This window comes from Telmatherina bonti (genome assembly GCF_933228915.1).
Source record: "Telmatherina bonti genome assembly, chromosome: 6".
NCBI classification, from domain to species: Eukaryota; Metazoa; Chordata; class Actinopteri; order Atheriniformes; family Telmatherinidae; genus Telmatherina; species Telmatherina bonti.
Genome location: NC_136624.1, coordinates 24,031,915 through 24,048,974, shown reverse-complemented (window position 1 = coordinate 24,048,974; position 17,060 = coordinate 24,031,915). Strand labels below are relative to the sequence as shown.

The 17,060-nt window shown below is 36.6% G+C and overlaps 1 protein-coding gene across 1 annotated transcript in view; it reads left to right on the top strand.

Annotated features, from left to right (window-relative positions):
• cdh22 (cadherin 22) overlaps positions 1 to 17,060 on the top strand; it is a gene marked incomplete at both ends in the record, with an annotated part of 73,420 nt that overhangs the window by 38,165 nt on the left and 18,195 nt on the right. Inside the window, one exon of the mRNA XM_079242330.1 lies at positions 5,212 to 5,333. Coding sequence (XP_079098456.1) covers positions 5,212 to 5,333 — 122 coding nt within the window. The remainder of the gene's footprint in view (positions 1 to 5,211; positions 5,334 to 17,060) is intronic.

Below are 17,060 nucleotides of genomic sequence, written 5' to 3'. Positions count from 1 at the left end.
AATAGGTTAAATTCAGCGTTGTTGCCTTTTTGCAGGGTTATTGCTGACACTGAAAGAATAATGCATAAAAATGAGGAATTTGATACAGCACTATGAAGTGGTTTTTCTTATGTTTATCAAGATTTATCATTAACCAGCAATTAAGGGACACAAAATAAGCCTGCAGCATGAATAGCATTTGCCAAAATACATGATGATGTGTAAAGATTTACCATTATAATATTGTAATGTCAGAAAGTTCACTGATAGATATGATCCAGGAATATGAAACTGTATAAGTTTCATGTTTCTGTAAATATTCTAACATGTACATAATACATAGCCTGAACTATTAATAGTAAATGAACCATAACCAAGTCATTTTAACAGCTGATGATATGGAAGACTGCAGAAGGAAAGTCAGATGCAGACGTTAGTTACTCAGAATGGAAAATGGTTTGAAAAGCAACAAAAGCAGCAACCACAAAGTTTCAATAACTAACCTTATATTATATTATGGAAATATTCAAAATAAGCCACAGCTCTCAACTGATGTTTTTTTTTTGTTTTTTTTGTTTTTTTTTTCTTAGTGGTATTGTGTAGGGGACTAAAATTCTGCACTGGCTCCATGTAAATAATATGCCAGTAGAAACCCAGTGGGTGTTTCTTTTTTTTTTTTTTTCTTCCTCTCATAGACACAAAACTTGTCAACTTGGACACATGGATCTTCCTGGTGAATTGAGGAATACATATGCATGTCCAAAAAAAAGTTCTTATGATGCAAGGAATATCTATAGAGCACACCTGATGCAAGACTTTTCAGTCAAGAAACCAGCCTTTGTTTTGTTTTTTTATTGAAATAAATGTATTTGTTATGGTTTAGGCCACCATTTTTGTCGTCATGAGGTGGTCAATGCAGTCCTCCAAATTAATGCAGTTCCAAAAAAGGTATTTTTCCATTTAATTTAATAGGTAGAAAACATTGCTTAGAAATGTTATTGAATTTATTGCTGCTTTTCTGTAGGAGAATAGTTTTCTGGTGCTTTCAGAGAAGCATTGGTGTCATCACCAGCACCTGGGATGGGACTTGTCACTGTGGTAACCAAGAATTCTGGTCTAATAGATGGCTCTAAAAGCACAAGCCTAGTATTTTCCATGGTCTGTAATTTCAGCACATTACATGGCTCAACTGTGAAATTTCTTTCTGAGAAATCATGATCAATTCCGTAAGGCCACCTTGTAAACAACATATTGTTCTAAATGAATGTAAAGACCTAAATGGCATTACATTAACTTGGTGATAAAATGTGTATTTGTGCCCACCACACATGTGATTGGCTATGTCGTTTGGTTAAATGTTCTTGACATTTAAACACAACTTGGCTAAAAATTGTAATACAAATTACTGGCAGTTATAAGGTGAACAGTACCTGAATAACTTAGCTTTGTTAAAAATTATATGTTTAAAATCAAAACATTGAACTGCTTAAAGATCTACAGTATTTAAAACAATTAAACCAAGGTGAAAATAAATGAATAAATAAATAACCAGTATTCTGTGGCCTCCATTCTTACCGTAGTTTGCAACTGGCCTCATAAAGGGACGTGACACAGATACAATTGAGTAAATGTCTGTATTTTATTCTAATGACAAAAGTGACAATAAAGAGCTAATAATTCCCTCCAGCAAAGCAGGGAGACCATTTGGCCACTCAGCTTCGCTGTACAATGAAACACTTAAGACATCAAGCTGCAGTACACACACATGCTGGCATGTGCCAGCCTTTTTTAGACAGAAACCCACTCACATCCCTTATATATATATCTATCTTCCCTGAAGTAATGTCAGCATAATTTAGTGCCTGAGAGACAGTCTAAGATTTCTGACAGCTGGTTTGTGCCTAACAGATGCAGAACATGCCAATAATCTGTTGAAATCCCTTTATTCTTCTCCATCGAAGACAGATTTAGAACAGTGCCACTTAGTCCACATGAAAGAGCCTGTCTTACTAAGTAACCCCCTCCCCACCCCCCTTAATTGATAAATATGAGGTTATCTGACTTTGACACTTGAAGATATGCTATAGTATAGCAGTATAGCTAATTATACATTATATATATATATATATATATATATATATATATATATATATATATATATATATATATATATATATATATATATATATAATGTGTGTGTATATATAGATGTATTAATCTTTTCTTCAATTCTGGGAACTGAAATGTAAAATGTGCACATCTGATGATTGCTGGTTTTCATTTGGGCACAGCAGGAAAAGCAGCAGAGTTAGAGGAAAACATATCCAGGCCTTGTGAAACTCTTAATGCATTTATGTTCTTGCAGCCTTGGTTAAAAGCAGTCAATTAAAACCATGCATTGATGTGAGGATTATGCTGTTAGTCGAATCCAACATTCACTGGTGTGCCCCTCTTAGAACAGAGCAGTGAGACAGTAGGAGAGCGCTTTGGAAATTCTCTGCTACAATCTGAAGATGATTGCTTTGTTTTGCATTCTCTGGTTAATCTGACCTGTCTAGTTCTTCTGCTAGTCTGTAGCACACATATATGTCAGCTAGTGTTTTGCCATAACAAGACCTTCAAATTAAATGTGCACATTTGTTCTGTTATAATTGTGTGCGAGGGTAAACACAGACTTCATTTAGCCCTTCATACAGTTTATGAAATGACAGCATACACAAGTTCATACAGTATAATCTTTAAATGCAATCAGATCCATATATGTATACATGCACATATACCACATACACCATGTGGGCATGGACTTTGTTCACAAAAAAAACATACTCTCAATATCTGTTTGTACATGTTAAATTAAAAGGACATAAACAATATATGACACATTTGCTTTGTATTTCCAGCTAAACAAGAGATCAGTATACCTGTGCATTATGTTTTTATTGATATTGCTTTCATTTTATAAATGTATGTATTCATATATATATATATATATATATATATATATATATATATATATATATATATATATATATATATATATAATATTTTTGTTCCTATTCTTTAATTACTTATCCAGAATACATTTGTGCCAGTAGTGCATCTGCATCAGGGATCCTTAATCCTGGTCCTCGAGGGCCGGTGTCCTGCACACCTGATTCAGACAAAGACTAGCTCTGCACGTGCCAGCTAAAGATTTGAATCAGGTGTTTTCCAGCAGGGAAATGTGGAAAACCTGCAGAGCACCGGCTCTCGAGAACCAGGATTGAGGATCCCTGATCAGCATCTTCCTGATTGCAACCCCGTTGTTGAGTTGTGCTTTACAAATAAACTTACCTTGTCTTGGCTATTGTTCCCATAATATAATATTTCTTGTAAGATTTGCTTTGAGGTCTCAATAGTACACACATTCTGATGTCATCATCAAAGTGCTGACTCGTCAGTTTGTAGATGTTTACACTGCATTGGACCATCTGGGATAGAGGTCGAACTGACAGTATAAAAAGCAGTTTGGTGAGTCATCGGTTAACAAATTTACAAAGCTGTGGTTTAAGTTCATAAAACTTGCAGCAGTCACACAATTAGAGAATATAAAAGCGGTTTCCAACATGAGAAAAAACAAAGTTTTATTGTTTTGCGGCAATGCCATTTCCAACAGCATTGGTGTCATTAATCCCTCACCATTCTTTACAAATACAAGGCCTAACTTTACTTCCCAGTTGAACTTTAACACGTACACTCACCTCAAACAACCTGGTACGTATTCATAGAAGTGACTCTACATTGTACTACTACTTCACAATCTGCTATAACTGCAGAATTACAGCTGTTTAATTTTATTCAGTGGCGTGTTTTAACTGCGATGATTTATGTAGCTTTTCCAGCCGTGAGTAATTGCAAGTAGCTGCATGTTGTTACGTTTTCAGTGGGGTGCCACTCAAATGTCTTAACTGCACGATGAATGTTGTGTATGCTGATTTATTCATAGTGTGTGTACTCTAATTAACCAGGATATCCAAACCAACACTGCAAGCAACCAGATCACTCATTAAACTCCCACATAATGTTCTGTGTCTCTTTTCCTTTTTCCTCTCAAAACTACATCCTCACACAGGCACACACACATGCTCTAGCCCCCCCCCCCCCCCCCCCCACCCCCCTCCTTCACTGTACACAGTGTTTTGTGAGCAAAATGAAAACTCCAACAGACATTATTGTATGATTAAGAATGGGAATTAAGATTAAAGGAAGAATTGAGCTAATTTAAAATGGAGTTTGGCTGTCCTAATTGTATAATCTTCTCCACTCCTACATTTACATTCTGGTCTATTAACAAAACTGTTGTAAGAGCACACTGTGGACTAATACTTCCTGTATCACTGAATTTAAAATAACAGGAACAGTAAAATTGGAGAACTAAATTTCTGATTTTTCCAAAAGCATTTTCTTGCTGTCATAACTTGCTGATGTGCACCATTTGCACTTAGACAATTAACAGTGTCATTATCAGACAACGAGGACCAGGAGACAAAGAGAGCATCTGTAGTATATTATATAACCGTCACTGGTACCAGTAATTTCCAGGTAATGTCTGTAATTGTAAGGACATTACCACACAACAACAATAACCTGACTAAACCTGATTCATTATGGAAAAATGTGTTCCTCCTCATCTTGCCTCACTTATGCTGAACTGAAAACTGAGTTATGAGTGCTGTCTATTAAGAGTCTCATACCTTGTCTATACCACCCTATTACTGAAAAATCTGCATGTCAGCAGCATTGCAGCAGCAGCTGCAGTCTTCCATCAATGTCCACAAAATTGCAAGGAGCTAAAGTGCTGCTGTGTTCAGTTGCATTTTTGGCAGGACTTTCAGCCCACAGTAATAGACATAGTTACACCTAAGTCTGAAAATAATAGTCTTAAAATGAAAAATATGCTTTAGGTTGCAGTTATAGGCATAAAGCGTAAGTGCAATGTGGGCTGTTGACAGTTTTATTGGATAATTTAAGTAAGAGTTGTTGGATGACTGACAAATGTGTGTGAAACATCTCTAACTTAACTTTAAAAATACAGAATCTCAGTAATTCAATTTCCAAACACTAGTTTTCCTGTGTAGCAATCTCATCACACTGTCATTTGATGTGTCATCCTAAATTGGGTAAAAATGATTATGCAGATGTCCGGAAACATCTGCCACGACTCCTAACGTTTCCTTTGTTGCTTTTCTGTAGATAACCACACAATGGCGTCCTTCTCAGCAGTCAGCATTCGGATTCTGGATGTAAATGACAATCCTCCTGAACTGGCAACACCATATGAAGCCTCTATATGTGAAGATGCCAAACCAGGCCAGGTATGTCTTTCTTGCCAACGTCACAAAAAAATAAAATAAAATAAACAAACAAAAAAGGATGAAGGACAATTTTACCTGCAATTCTTGAAACTGTTGGGCTGGTGAGGATTCACTACAGTAGACAAATGTATAGACATACGAGTCAGTTATCGAAGTAAAGAAATGTGACATCAGTTGTGGATATTATCACAAGATTCCAAGTATTTTCTTTTAAACTATCATGAAGGATCATGATTGAAACACAGTCACTATAGACACATAATGAGAGACTGAGTAATTCTAAAATGATTTGAAGCAGGTGATGTGATGAAATAGATACTTGAATATTAGTTTCATTAAAACCACAATGTAAGAAATAAAAGCTCATTTCCAACCCGTCACATACAGATGCATGACTAGCCTTCCAAATACCAAGAACTGCTCGATATTGTTATTGCCAGTTACTCTTCAGTGGTGGGAAGTGACGCACTAGCTGTACTGATATTAAACAGCAACAGTATATATTAATTCTACGCTCAGCCCTAAATACCAAGCTAGAAATAAAGAGGACAGAAAGGGGCAACCAATTCCTAAATATAGGTTCAGCCCTTACAATGCGTCTTTTTTCACTCTTAATATTAATTTCTTATCTTCTTAAAAACTTCCGTCAATGTGCTTCTTTGTTAAGCATTAACAGTTTTTGGTTTAAACTGGACAATTAATGTCTGGCATAAGAATACTCAAATGTCAGTGTAGCTTTTAGCTATAAAAGCTGTACTGACATTTTCCATTTTGCCATGGTCATCAGTCATTTCTGTTAAGCCACCAACTGGAGAAGCCTTGGATGTGGGAGTAAGTTTTGCAATCAAAATCTATAGAAACAACTCTATCCAAGTGTCAGAATGTGAGATGTTAGATGTGTGATTAGTTTTAAATTAAATAAATCACCATCTAAATCTGCCCTTTCATGAAACTTTTACTCCCTTCAGTTTCTGCTCCACTCAGCAAATTTATTTCTTATGATTTGTTGTGAGAGGAGATCCAAATGCAGGACAGAGCAGGCTGGAGGTAGATTTGAAAAGCTTGACTTAGTAAAGATCAGAACAAAGCACTGCTGCCAGAGCATTGGATTCATTTTAATAAATCAAAAAGCTAAAAGAACCACACACTTAGATATACAAGAGAATACAGGCAGATATGTAAAGAACTATAATGGCGAAGGAGTGATTTCCTGGGTAGTTGCAGGTAATTCAAAGAAGAACAGGTGGTAGATAGGCAATATGGCCACAGTCTGTAGGTCTTCAGGATTTTCTGAGCAGGTTTACTAAGTTAGATGTTCCTTGACTATGGCTAATTCAGCATCCTTATTGCACCATACCTCAACTCGGAACTTTCTCCAGTCAATAGAAGTTTGTCCAATGTTGACTTTAGTCTTATTCTTTGAGGAATCGGCCATAGTGTGTGTTAAAAACTACCATTGTGTTGATATCCAGTTCCTAACATGTGATGCAGTGCATAAAGCCAAACTCATCTGCAAAGTAATGCAGCACCCTGGAAGAAGAATTTATAAAGTGTGATTTTTCAGCCCCAAGTTACAGCAAGGTTCATGCTTCAGGAAATTACATGACAAATGTCACTTTGACATCAAAATAAGTCGGAAACACATAATTTTGAGGTAAAAAAAAAAAAAAAAAAAAAAAAAAAAAAAGGATTACAAAGTGGTCAGTTTTGTAGCCAATTCTGTTGGGACAAAGGGCCAAGCAGAAAGAAAATACCCACAACTAAAAAGTCATTCTTTGCAATTTTATTGATCAAGACATGTCACAGTTTGATTTTAAACAGACAACAAGAGGATTTGCCCTTCCTCAAAGAGAAACCCAAATTATTGGTTTGAGGTTTGAGGCAATTTAGGAGATACGGCTCAGAGAAATAGTCATTAGACATAAATTCGCCAGTGGAGCCATTTGTGAGCTGATCAAGCCAAGTTAAACTGCTATTTATCCCCCCAGGAACCAACAATCCCACTGAGATATGGTGGGGGTCGCATATCAACTGTGAGGCGCAGAACTCTGACTTCTAACCTGATTTGATTAGTTTATTTACAGAATTTCTTCTTTTATTAGAATAATATGGCTTGGCTTTATAACTGCTTATGTTTGTTTTTGCTCTTTTCATTTTATCCTGTTTGAACAATTGATCCTTAACTGCATTTCCATAGCAGTTTTTCTGCTAAACAAAGAAATATTTCTAAAATTTTGACAAAGTGCATTTGCGATTTGCAGATGGTTTCATTCAAGATTCAAGATTTTACAAGGATTGGCTCCACTCCGCATTTCATCATTGTTTCCCGTCAAGGATGGTGGTTATATTTTTTGTCTTAAATTATTTTTAAAAAGATTTCCGTCTGATCCTTCGTTCGTCCATACGGCAGAATCTCTACTTTTAATTAACAGGTTCCCATGACCGCCATGATCCCATGATCCCGTAAGAACGAAAAGTGTGTCTATTGCACTTTGGCAATATACTTCGATATAAGCATGTCTGAAAAAGTTCATTTCTGAGACCATATAAACACTTTAGCAATATTTAAGGTTTTTCAAAATTATGTGTTTCCATTACCAGTTTTTTTGTTGCGATATTTTTTTGCAATTATGGGGGGTAATGGAAAGGCAGCAATTTTGTTTACATGTGCATCCATTCATATGTTTTTGACTATATATTACTCACAAATGTCCAAGGTCAGATGTTACATGAGAAGGGAATGAAGAAATAAAAATTTGTAACATTATTCTAAACGCTGATATTCAAATAAAAATCCAAGTTTTTTCTCATCTGCTAAAGCTATAATGCTGTGTGTGGTCCCATTGGCTGAAGACAGTAAACCCCCTTGCGGGCTTTATCTTATGAGTTCAATCACAGAAAACTCAGAGTGGAAAGGAACAGAGGACAGTAGACTGAAAGCACATACAGTCACATACAGTTTATATATACGGAATTTGAAGGTTACGTGTGTGTGTGTGTGTGTGTAACCCGCAGGTCATATTTTTCTTGTGTGTATTCATTATGTTTCTTAAATCCCTATTAGCCCCTGCCATTCATATTTATAGATTTTACAATGAATTAAGCAGTGCACCTGCTCTCCACACTTATGGAGTAGCACATAATAACAGTGCAAGTTTATTAAGAATTATATATTTTTGTAATCAAAACAACTCATAGAAATTGTTGTAATTTTTCCACTCCTTGCAGCTAAAGCCATTTTTTTATTTATAAATTAATCTTGTGAATATTTTCTGGTCATTTTTGCCATCCACCATGTGGTCAGTCCTGAGCTGCATGTTGGAGATGCACAGAAAGGGAGAAACCACACCAGACCCAACATACTGAGTAGATGGCCCGCATATTTTAGGTGCTCATTCAGCATCATGGAGACCCTTCCACCTGAACATCGCTTCCTATGGACCAAGGCCAGACGGTTTTCCTGGGGCTCCAGCCCCCAATGTTTTCATTCTAGGCCAAAACCAAAACCAGCCGGTAGCCAAATCCAAAGTCACTGTACACAGCTGCACTTAAACCTAACTTCTACCCGCTCCTCCAGTGGCTCCGCTCCGTTTTTGTCCTCAGCCACCGGCCAACTCACTCGTTCACACAACCAAAGCAACGCTATCGCACAGGGCTGGTTGGGCTGTGGGATGAGGCAATGAGCAGCTTATTTAGAGGTTCAAAACACACAGTGCAGTTTTAAGTGCCGTGTTAAAAGAACAACGTGGCCACTTTAAAAATGGTCGAGCGTTAGAGAAGAGAGAGAGAGATGAAGAGAGAGAGAGAGCGCGTCAGATGCGTTGGCAGCAGAGGAAGTTAGCTTTGAGAAACTGCCTGTTTAGCAGTGAATATTTTGCTACAAGTTTTAGCAATAATCACCACAAAGATGTGTCTGTTTCCCCAATGATTGAATAATGGGTTCACCCCAAAGCTAGCTGCAGCTTTTCCTCCTCTCAGCCTCCTGAGCTGGTTCTGAGGCAGAAGTTTAACAGCTGGTTCTGTCAGAGTTTTCAAACAGTGGGGGCAACAGAGCAGAGCAACCCGGTTATTAGACAGTTAAAGAAATGTCGCACTTTAGGACCAAAAATGTACATTTGGTCTGGACTAGGCCCAGGATGTCCTCAAATACTGGAGACTCCCTGCTATAGACCATGTCCAACAGATGCTGGGAATGACTGTCACCTCCAAACAAATTCCTCTGATGAGGACAAATCTTTTCTCCTAAGTTTCCATATATTATTATATTACTCATTACTATTGATGTACCTCTTGAACAATCAATCAAATTTAGTTTAGTTGGAATCAGAAATTCTTTCTGCATTCTTTTGTACTTAGTTTAATTAATTCATGCTCTATTGTGCTACATTTGTACAGGTCTTCACAATACAAACTTTGGTTTAAATTTTTTTACATATTTTCAGTTAAAAATAGTTTATAGAATAATGAAATAAATATATGATATTTTAACGAATGAGTGTAGGATGTGAGACTAATTTATTTAATGATATAAGCTATATCATTTTTACATCAATGGAGGGTGATGCTGCTATTAATGTGTTGATGCAATGTGAACAGTATAAGTATTTAATGTGAAAAGTCTAAAGCAGGGGTGCCCAATGTTTTAACTGAGGTCATTTTGGAAAAATGAGATGCACATCTTATTTAAATGCACAAATGAAAGCTGCTTGGGTTGGATTAGAAAAATCCGATTTGTGCACAAAAAAAAACCAAATATCTGTCGCACATAGGAGGGAAAAATCAGATTTGGTCCCATTTTCCAGGAGTGTGACTGTAGCCAAAATTTGGGCAACTGAGGACATGTACACCAGATGGCAAGCAGGAACAGAAACCCAAATTGTAGAAAGAAAAAGCAAGCCAATCCAGAAGAAATAAGTATAACAGAAATCATAAGCCATGACAGAACTTTACTCAAACAGCTTATCAACACAAGTTTCTTGGGGATCATGGTTAAATAATGTGCTCATATTTACAAGCCATTCTTTTTGGCTCTGATTGCTTTTGAAAATAATGTTTCAATTATTATATAATCATCCTACCAAATGTCTTCTTTTGGAAGAAAACTGAATGCTGAAGCTTGATAAAGATGTCGTATTAATACATGACATAGCACTATTCTTAAATACATTTTTTCATTCATATCCTAAACACAAAACCTGTAAACAATTGGAAAACAGCAGGGTTGAAACAAAGCAGAGCTGTAGACAAAATTAAGCTCAAGAATGACTTTTCTATATATCGTTACAATGCACCAATCAAACAGTGGGAGCCTGTGTGGAAAATCAAGACAAAAGGTACCCCTGCTTTCCAATCAAATAGAAGGCCCAGTCTTTCCACTCATCACCATTAAAAATGGACACAGTCATTAGGGTGTTTTATTCACCTTATGTTGCCAGCAGGCCTTGGGCTGAGTTAAACCCAATTATCATGGGCAGAGCAAAGGAATAATTAAAACAGCAAGGCTTTAAAGTGGGGCCTCCATGCTGGAAGCTGCATTTACATGTGTAATGAGGCTCAGGCCTCTCCTCCCCTTGATCCATAGACTCTTAACCACTTATAGCCCCCCTGTGCCTCTGCTATGCTGCCAGTCTCCGTAGAACGTTGTCTGGTCTGATCTCCCTCACTCCCACATTGCTCCTTTTCCCATCTGCGAGAGCCCACATTAACCTTCAGCTCCTAATCTCACAGAGATGATTAGTCTTCCAGCAAAAAGACCACTGCTGGCTCCTAGCATTGTAAGAAAGGTTTTTTTTTTTTTTTAATGTTCTCATTAGAGAGAAAGGGAGTAAAGATATTTCAAACTATAATTATTAACCAACAGTACTTACAGGAGACTATGACATTGAATCAACTTATCTTTGCTTTTGGATGTCACTTTTTGATGTGTTTATTCATCATCACGTCACCGGTTCACTTTTTATCCCGATCTACCTACAACTTCCTTTTTCATTTTTCTATCATTATTTATGTGCTGTCAATGAAAAGGTTTTTGTTATGATGCTGATTTTCAGCCTCAGGAGTAACCAGATGACATGGAGGAAACTTTTTTTTTTTTTTTTTTTTTGCTGATATACAGAACATTAGAAATAGCAAGAATAGCATTAGTTCTTGTGCTGCAGTATTTTGTTGTTTGCTGAATTATTTATTTCTGAATTTGGTGTTAAGGGTATCGGTAAAATTATGATTCATGAGACCTTAACCTGTGGATGTCTTTAAATGCAGTAAAGTTGTTTGGCAGCTGTCCACTCACAACTCGGCTCACATTCTGTGAGTGATGACAGCACAAGACCTGTTTGTTTTTCTCCTCAGATGAGCTTGCCATTCTGTTTGGAGTGACATGTGGTAGAGGCTGTGACCCGTAGGTCTTGGGATTTGGAGCAGAAAAGCTGATGTCAGTATTTGTGAATCATTCCCAATTCTCTCGTGATATTTTTGTACATCAGCAATATGCCTACAAATGTGAAAACGCGTACCTGCATCTATGTATACTTAAGCTCTTTTGATGTGCATGTTGAATAGCAATGAATCTGTTTTACTTAATAAATTACACAAAAACATGATGCATAGGAGCAGAAAGAGTACTGTAGTTACAATGTGTGTTTTCAAGTAACTTAGCTGAGATGTTACTCTATGTTGTTAGTTAGCTCACATATACTCATTTTATTATGCGATTGCAAGTTTTCTATTCATTAATTGTACATTTACATTTAAATATTGGTCATTACGGGTCTTCCTAAATAAATCTATTAGACATCTGCATCTCATTCAGAATTCTGCTGCTCCAGTCCTCACTAAAACCAAGAAAGATGACCAGATCAGTCCAGTTCTGAGGTCTTTACACTGGCTGCCTATATATGAGAGGATAGACTTTAAAGTTCTATTGCTGGTCTATAATCCCTGAATGGTTTAGGATCAAAGTACATCAGACCTCCTGTCCCATTATGAACCTATCAGACCCCTCATGTCATCTAGATCTAGTCTTGTATCTGTTCCCAGAGTCAGAATACGTCATGCAGGAGCTGCATTCAGTTTCTATTCTCCACAATTCTCTAGAACAAACTCCAAGAAAGCCTCAGATCAGCCGAAACACTTTATTTAAACTGAGGTTAAAGACCCTCCTGTTCTCAGCTGCCTTCAGGTGTTTTTACTCAAAGCTATTTACGTTTATTTTAAGTCCAAATCTGCATGTTTCTTTAAGCTGGAATTGATCATGATTTTCATAGTTTTTATTTATTTCTGTTTTTTTTTTTGTTTTGTTTTAATTTTAAATAATGATACTTAATGTCTCTGTAAAACTTTTTGAATCACTCTACTGAATTGTGCTATACAAATAAACTTGCCTTGTCTTGCATTAGTGACATTAGTGACTTCTATTGAGAACATAATTTTAAAGCTTCACTGCAAAAAAAAAAACCAAAAAAAAAAACCAAAGGTTTATACTTGGAGTGTTAAATCAATATGAATTATCCATACACTTGATAGCTCATAAATCTGCAAATAAGAGCAGTCTGGACTGAGACTGCATTATGCATTTGATGGTAATACCAGGCAAGAACAAAGTTGCTGGGAGTTGAAAAAGCTGGATGTACACCTTCAGTCACTCTGTAGGTAAGAATTAATGGCTTGAATTGGATTCTGGCAGCTTTGGATATCCAATAGAGTCCAGTGAGTGATGAAATGACTTGTCCATTTTAGGTATTCATACTATAGATGTGAAACCATGTTCTGGAACATTTGTAAAAGTATCATGGTGAAAATTTGAAAAGTTTAAAAAGCATTTGGGACAAATGATAATTGTTAGCTGTACCAAGAGCTTGACACCAAGGTTTCTTGCAATCCTTACTGGAGAGATTTTTTAAGAAGCAGTTTCCATGTTGGCTCTGTGAGGTAGAATGATTGGCTGTGTTAAGGTCAGTCCTGGAGAAATTAAGTTGAAGACGGTTTTCCTTCTATCACGTTGACAGGTTAGAGATGCATACAACACAACCAGTCAGAACTTTTAACAGATGTTTGAACAGAACATGTGTCCAAACTTTTTACTGGTACTGTCACTAAAATTTATTCAAATAGTCAACATTTAACTGGTCTATGCAATTTGTCACTTTGCACGAGTAAAGTTTTTGATGACACATTAAATCATAGTTGTATCTTTACAAAATTGTCTTTTTGATCTATTGTTGTGACAAGTTTACAGTTTATTTTAGCATTTTTGTATGGAGTCTCAAAGTGTAACACTCTTTAGGGCTCTTGTCAGCATAAACACTGAGGAGCTGTGCTACATGGTATAAAATAATCAATAAAAAGGTTTCCATATATAAGAATTTACTCTTTATATCAATTCACAATGTGAAAAATGTAGGTTTTTGTTAATGGGAAGGGTTATGGCAGCTCTTTTATGTTTCCTGCATCCAATTACGCACCTATTTATTCAGTAAAATGAGCCGGCAAAAGAAAGGCCCAGAGGTACACACAAGTCAACAGATGTTTGTGTGTAAAATGAGTTTCAATTATTGTTTCAGCTCCTGAGATAATTATCTACTTTTTTTTTTTTTTTTTTTTTTTTTACCTGGAACGCAGACAGCAGAGGCTGGTCTCCTGCCTTCTTTTTGCCTAATGATTTTCCTATCTGATGTCGCAGAATGTGAACGACAGTTTCTGTCTTGTTTTCTTGTTTTGAAAACACTACAGCCCACCTGTTACCGTTCCAATTAGTCAACATTTAATTGTTCAGCTCATGATTTAAAAGTTTTTACTGACAAATTGAATGACTGCAACTCAGCAAAAAAAAAAAAAAAAAAACTCTCGCAAAGCCTTATTTGGATGACATGATTGAAGGGAGGAAGGGATTCTGGCTTATTATTCATAAAATATAGATGTTTTTCAGTGTAGACCAGTCAGTCAGGCTGTCAGTGGAACAACAAGACTCATGTGAATTCATTCACTGTGTCTTCATTTCATGTCCTAATGCCTCTCCCTGCACAGACACATGCTGCAGTAAAAAAAAAAAGGTAATGCATCCACACACCCATACATAAGCGTTGCTCACGCAGCCTTTACTGTCACACTCTTAATATGTCAGATCAAACCATGGCTTACTAAGCTAATGAGGGGAGTCTCATTGTGTCCTGCTCCGTGCTGTGTTATCACCCAGTCTTTTTCACGGAGTGTCAGTTCCCTGGCTCAGTTCTTGCTTTCTGTGGAACCACAGAGGAAATCTGATTTGCCTAAGCCTTTTAACTCCGGCTGAGTGTGATCCTATTTGAGAGCTGGCAACACAACCTTTTTGTTTGTGTTTAGAGGGGAAATGAGTGTGGAGAGAGGGGGAAGGGTTACTGTAGGTGAGAAGTACATGATAACTGGGTGATATGGGTTAGACAGCTTTTGCTTGGGAACATAGTTCGAGCCAAGGCCATGACAGATATTGTTAAATAGCTTCTGTGGGTGGCTATATAGACTTTTATATGGATCTTATACATTTTCTTATATAGAATAATATTGAGGAGCAGTGAAGTATTCTAACTGAATTATTCTATGAGACCTTTTAATGTGTTGAAAGTGTAAGCATACAATGAATAGGATGCTGTGTCTGTCATATAAGGTTTAATAATAAGATGTTGTAACAGCTGAAGACCATTTACAGAAAGGTGTTCATTAAAAGCATCTTCCTTTGGAAATACTCCTTCTTTTAGTCAAGGTTCAAAAAGTGACATTTATGCAAGGTCTAGAGACAGCATTTAGCAATCTGTATTTCTGAATGCTTTTATAATTACTTCCTTTCTGAAAGTTTTTTTTTTTTTTTACTCATCTATAAATAGCTTGTTCATTTATAATTAATTTTGCAGCAGAAAAAAAAAAAAAAAATTTGCTTGCTGTGGTCCTGTGCCAAGTTGTGCCAAATGGAAATGGAAATTGTTTTCTTTTTCATTATGTTTTTTCAAACAAACATCAGGTTCCTTGTGAAATAACAAGATTATGTGAGCTACTGGAAATCGATTGAGCACTACCATGTAAATATATCCAATAGAAATAGCAATAGATATGCAATCCGTTTGTGGAAAAGTCAGGTCATCTTTAGCATCAGTGTACAGAACCCCCTCCAGCAGAAATAATTTAGTTACATTTTATGTCATTCTTTTTATTTTGTTTTTTTACATGTAATGCTAAATTAATTCAATTCCGTTCAATTAAGTCTTATTTATGTGAGCACTTTTAAGGACATTGTCCAATTCAATCCAGAGATAATCCAATTTATATCTCATTCACTCCAATCTAAATTCTTCACATTCATTAAAATTGTGTTAATATCCTTATCACTGATTCAGAACATCAGCATAATTTTGTCCAGTTCCTTTATTCTCCCTTATCAGCGAATGATGTGTCCAGATATATTGCCGATAATGTTTCAGGCCATTTTAATCTCAGAGACACTCATATAGTTGTAAAAAGAAAAATAAAGAGAGCAAATTCAGCTAAATGTAGCAGGAAATATCTCAGAATTTACTGTTTGGTCTCCATCAAGCCACGATTTATTAATACACTAAACTTAGATTACTGTTGAAAAATACCACAGCTTACAAATGGTTAACTGTATTGTGATTTCTGTAATTCCAGCAAGCAGACATGTGAGCACAATATTTCACCATCAGCCCATTCCTCGCCCACCTTGTGGTATTTAGCTGACTGAATTCACAAGGACAGATATCAATATAATGCCACGTGTGTTAAAAAAAAAAAAAAAAAAAAAAGGAAAAGCTGGATGGAAAGCCAAATACTAAGTATGGCCTGGGGTAACAGGGGCCTGTCAGCTCTGCTGTGCCATCTCACAGCTGGCTGAGTGGGTCACTGTGACAGATCACCTCAGTTTAGCCACAGCACCGCCAACCTCCAACCCTTGGGAGAGATAACTAAATGTTAAGCCTGTCTCACACATACACACGCAAGTGCAATGCTTACTCACCTCATCCACATAGAGAGGGGGATGCTGAAACAAACACAGTCACACATAAGACAAACATAAAAAAGGAACAAAAACGAGACGTTGAAAAACCCAGACAGACTCAGAATTCTCCCAGACGGTATTTCATGTGGAAGTGTGAGTCATCTGTCCTACTCACCAAATGTTTCTTTCTTTTGTTATCGCTGTTAAAGTGAACCATGTAAATAAGCAGATTACATGAGCTGGAATATTTACTGTGCTTTACAAAAACACACACACACACACGCAAAAAAAAACACCTTTTTACCTAAGCTTATATACTTCACTTTTCTTAATACTGAAGTGAGCCAATATTTGCTTCGATAAAGATACACATTACTTGAGTAAACAGAACTGTGTGTTATGCTCCCTGCCTGTCTGTGTTTTAACCCAGACTTCTTTATTCAGTGCATAACAGGTGTTCTCTTTTTACTTCTATATTTCCAACTGTACGGCCCTCCCCTTGAAACTGTTGGCCCACCTTGCACATAAAGAGACTAAAAGCATGAACACCCACACCACACTGTAAAAGCACAACCTGTTCTCATTCCCGGGGCTTCAAATAGTGCTATTTTGTCAAAGCCACTAGCGCCTCTCAGATATGCAAAAGGTGTCATTTTACATCCGTACCATGATGCATTGGCTGCATTTATATTTGATGCTGGAAGCAAGTGCTGCCTTAATAACCAATGCTACAGTTTGTATTAAAAGAC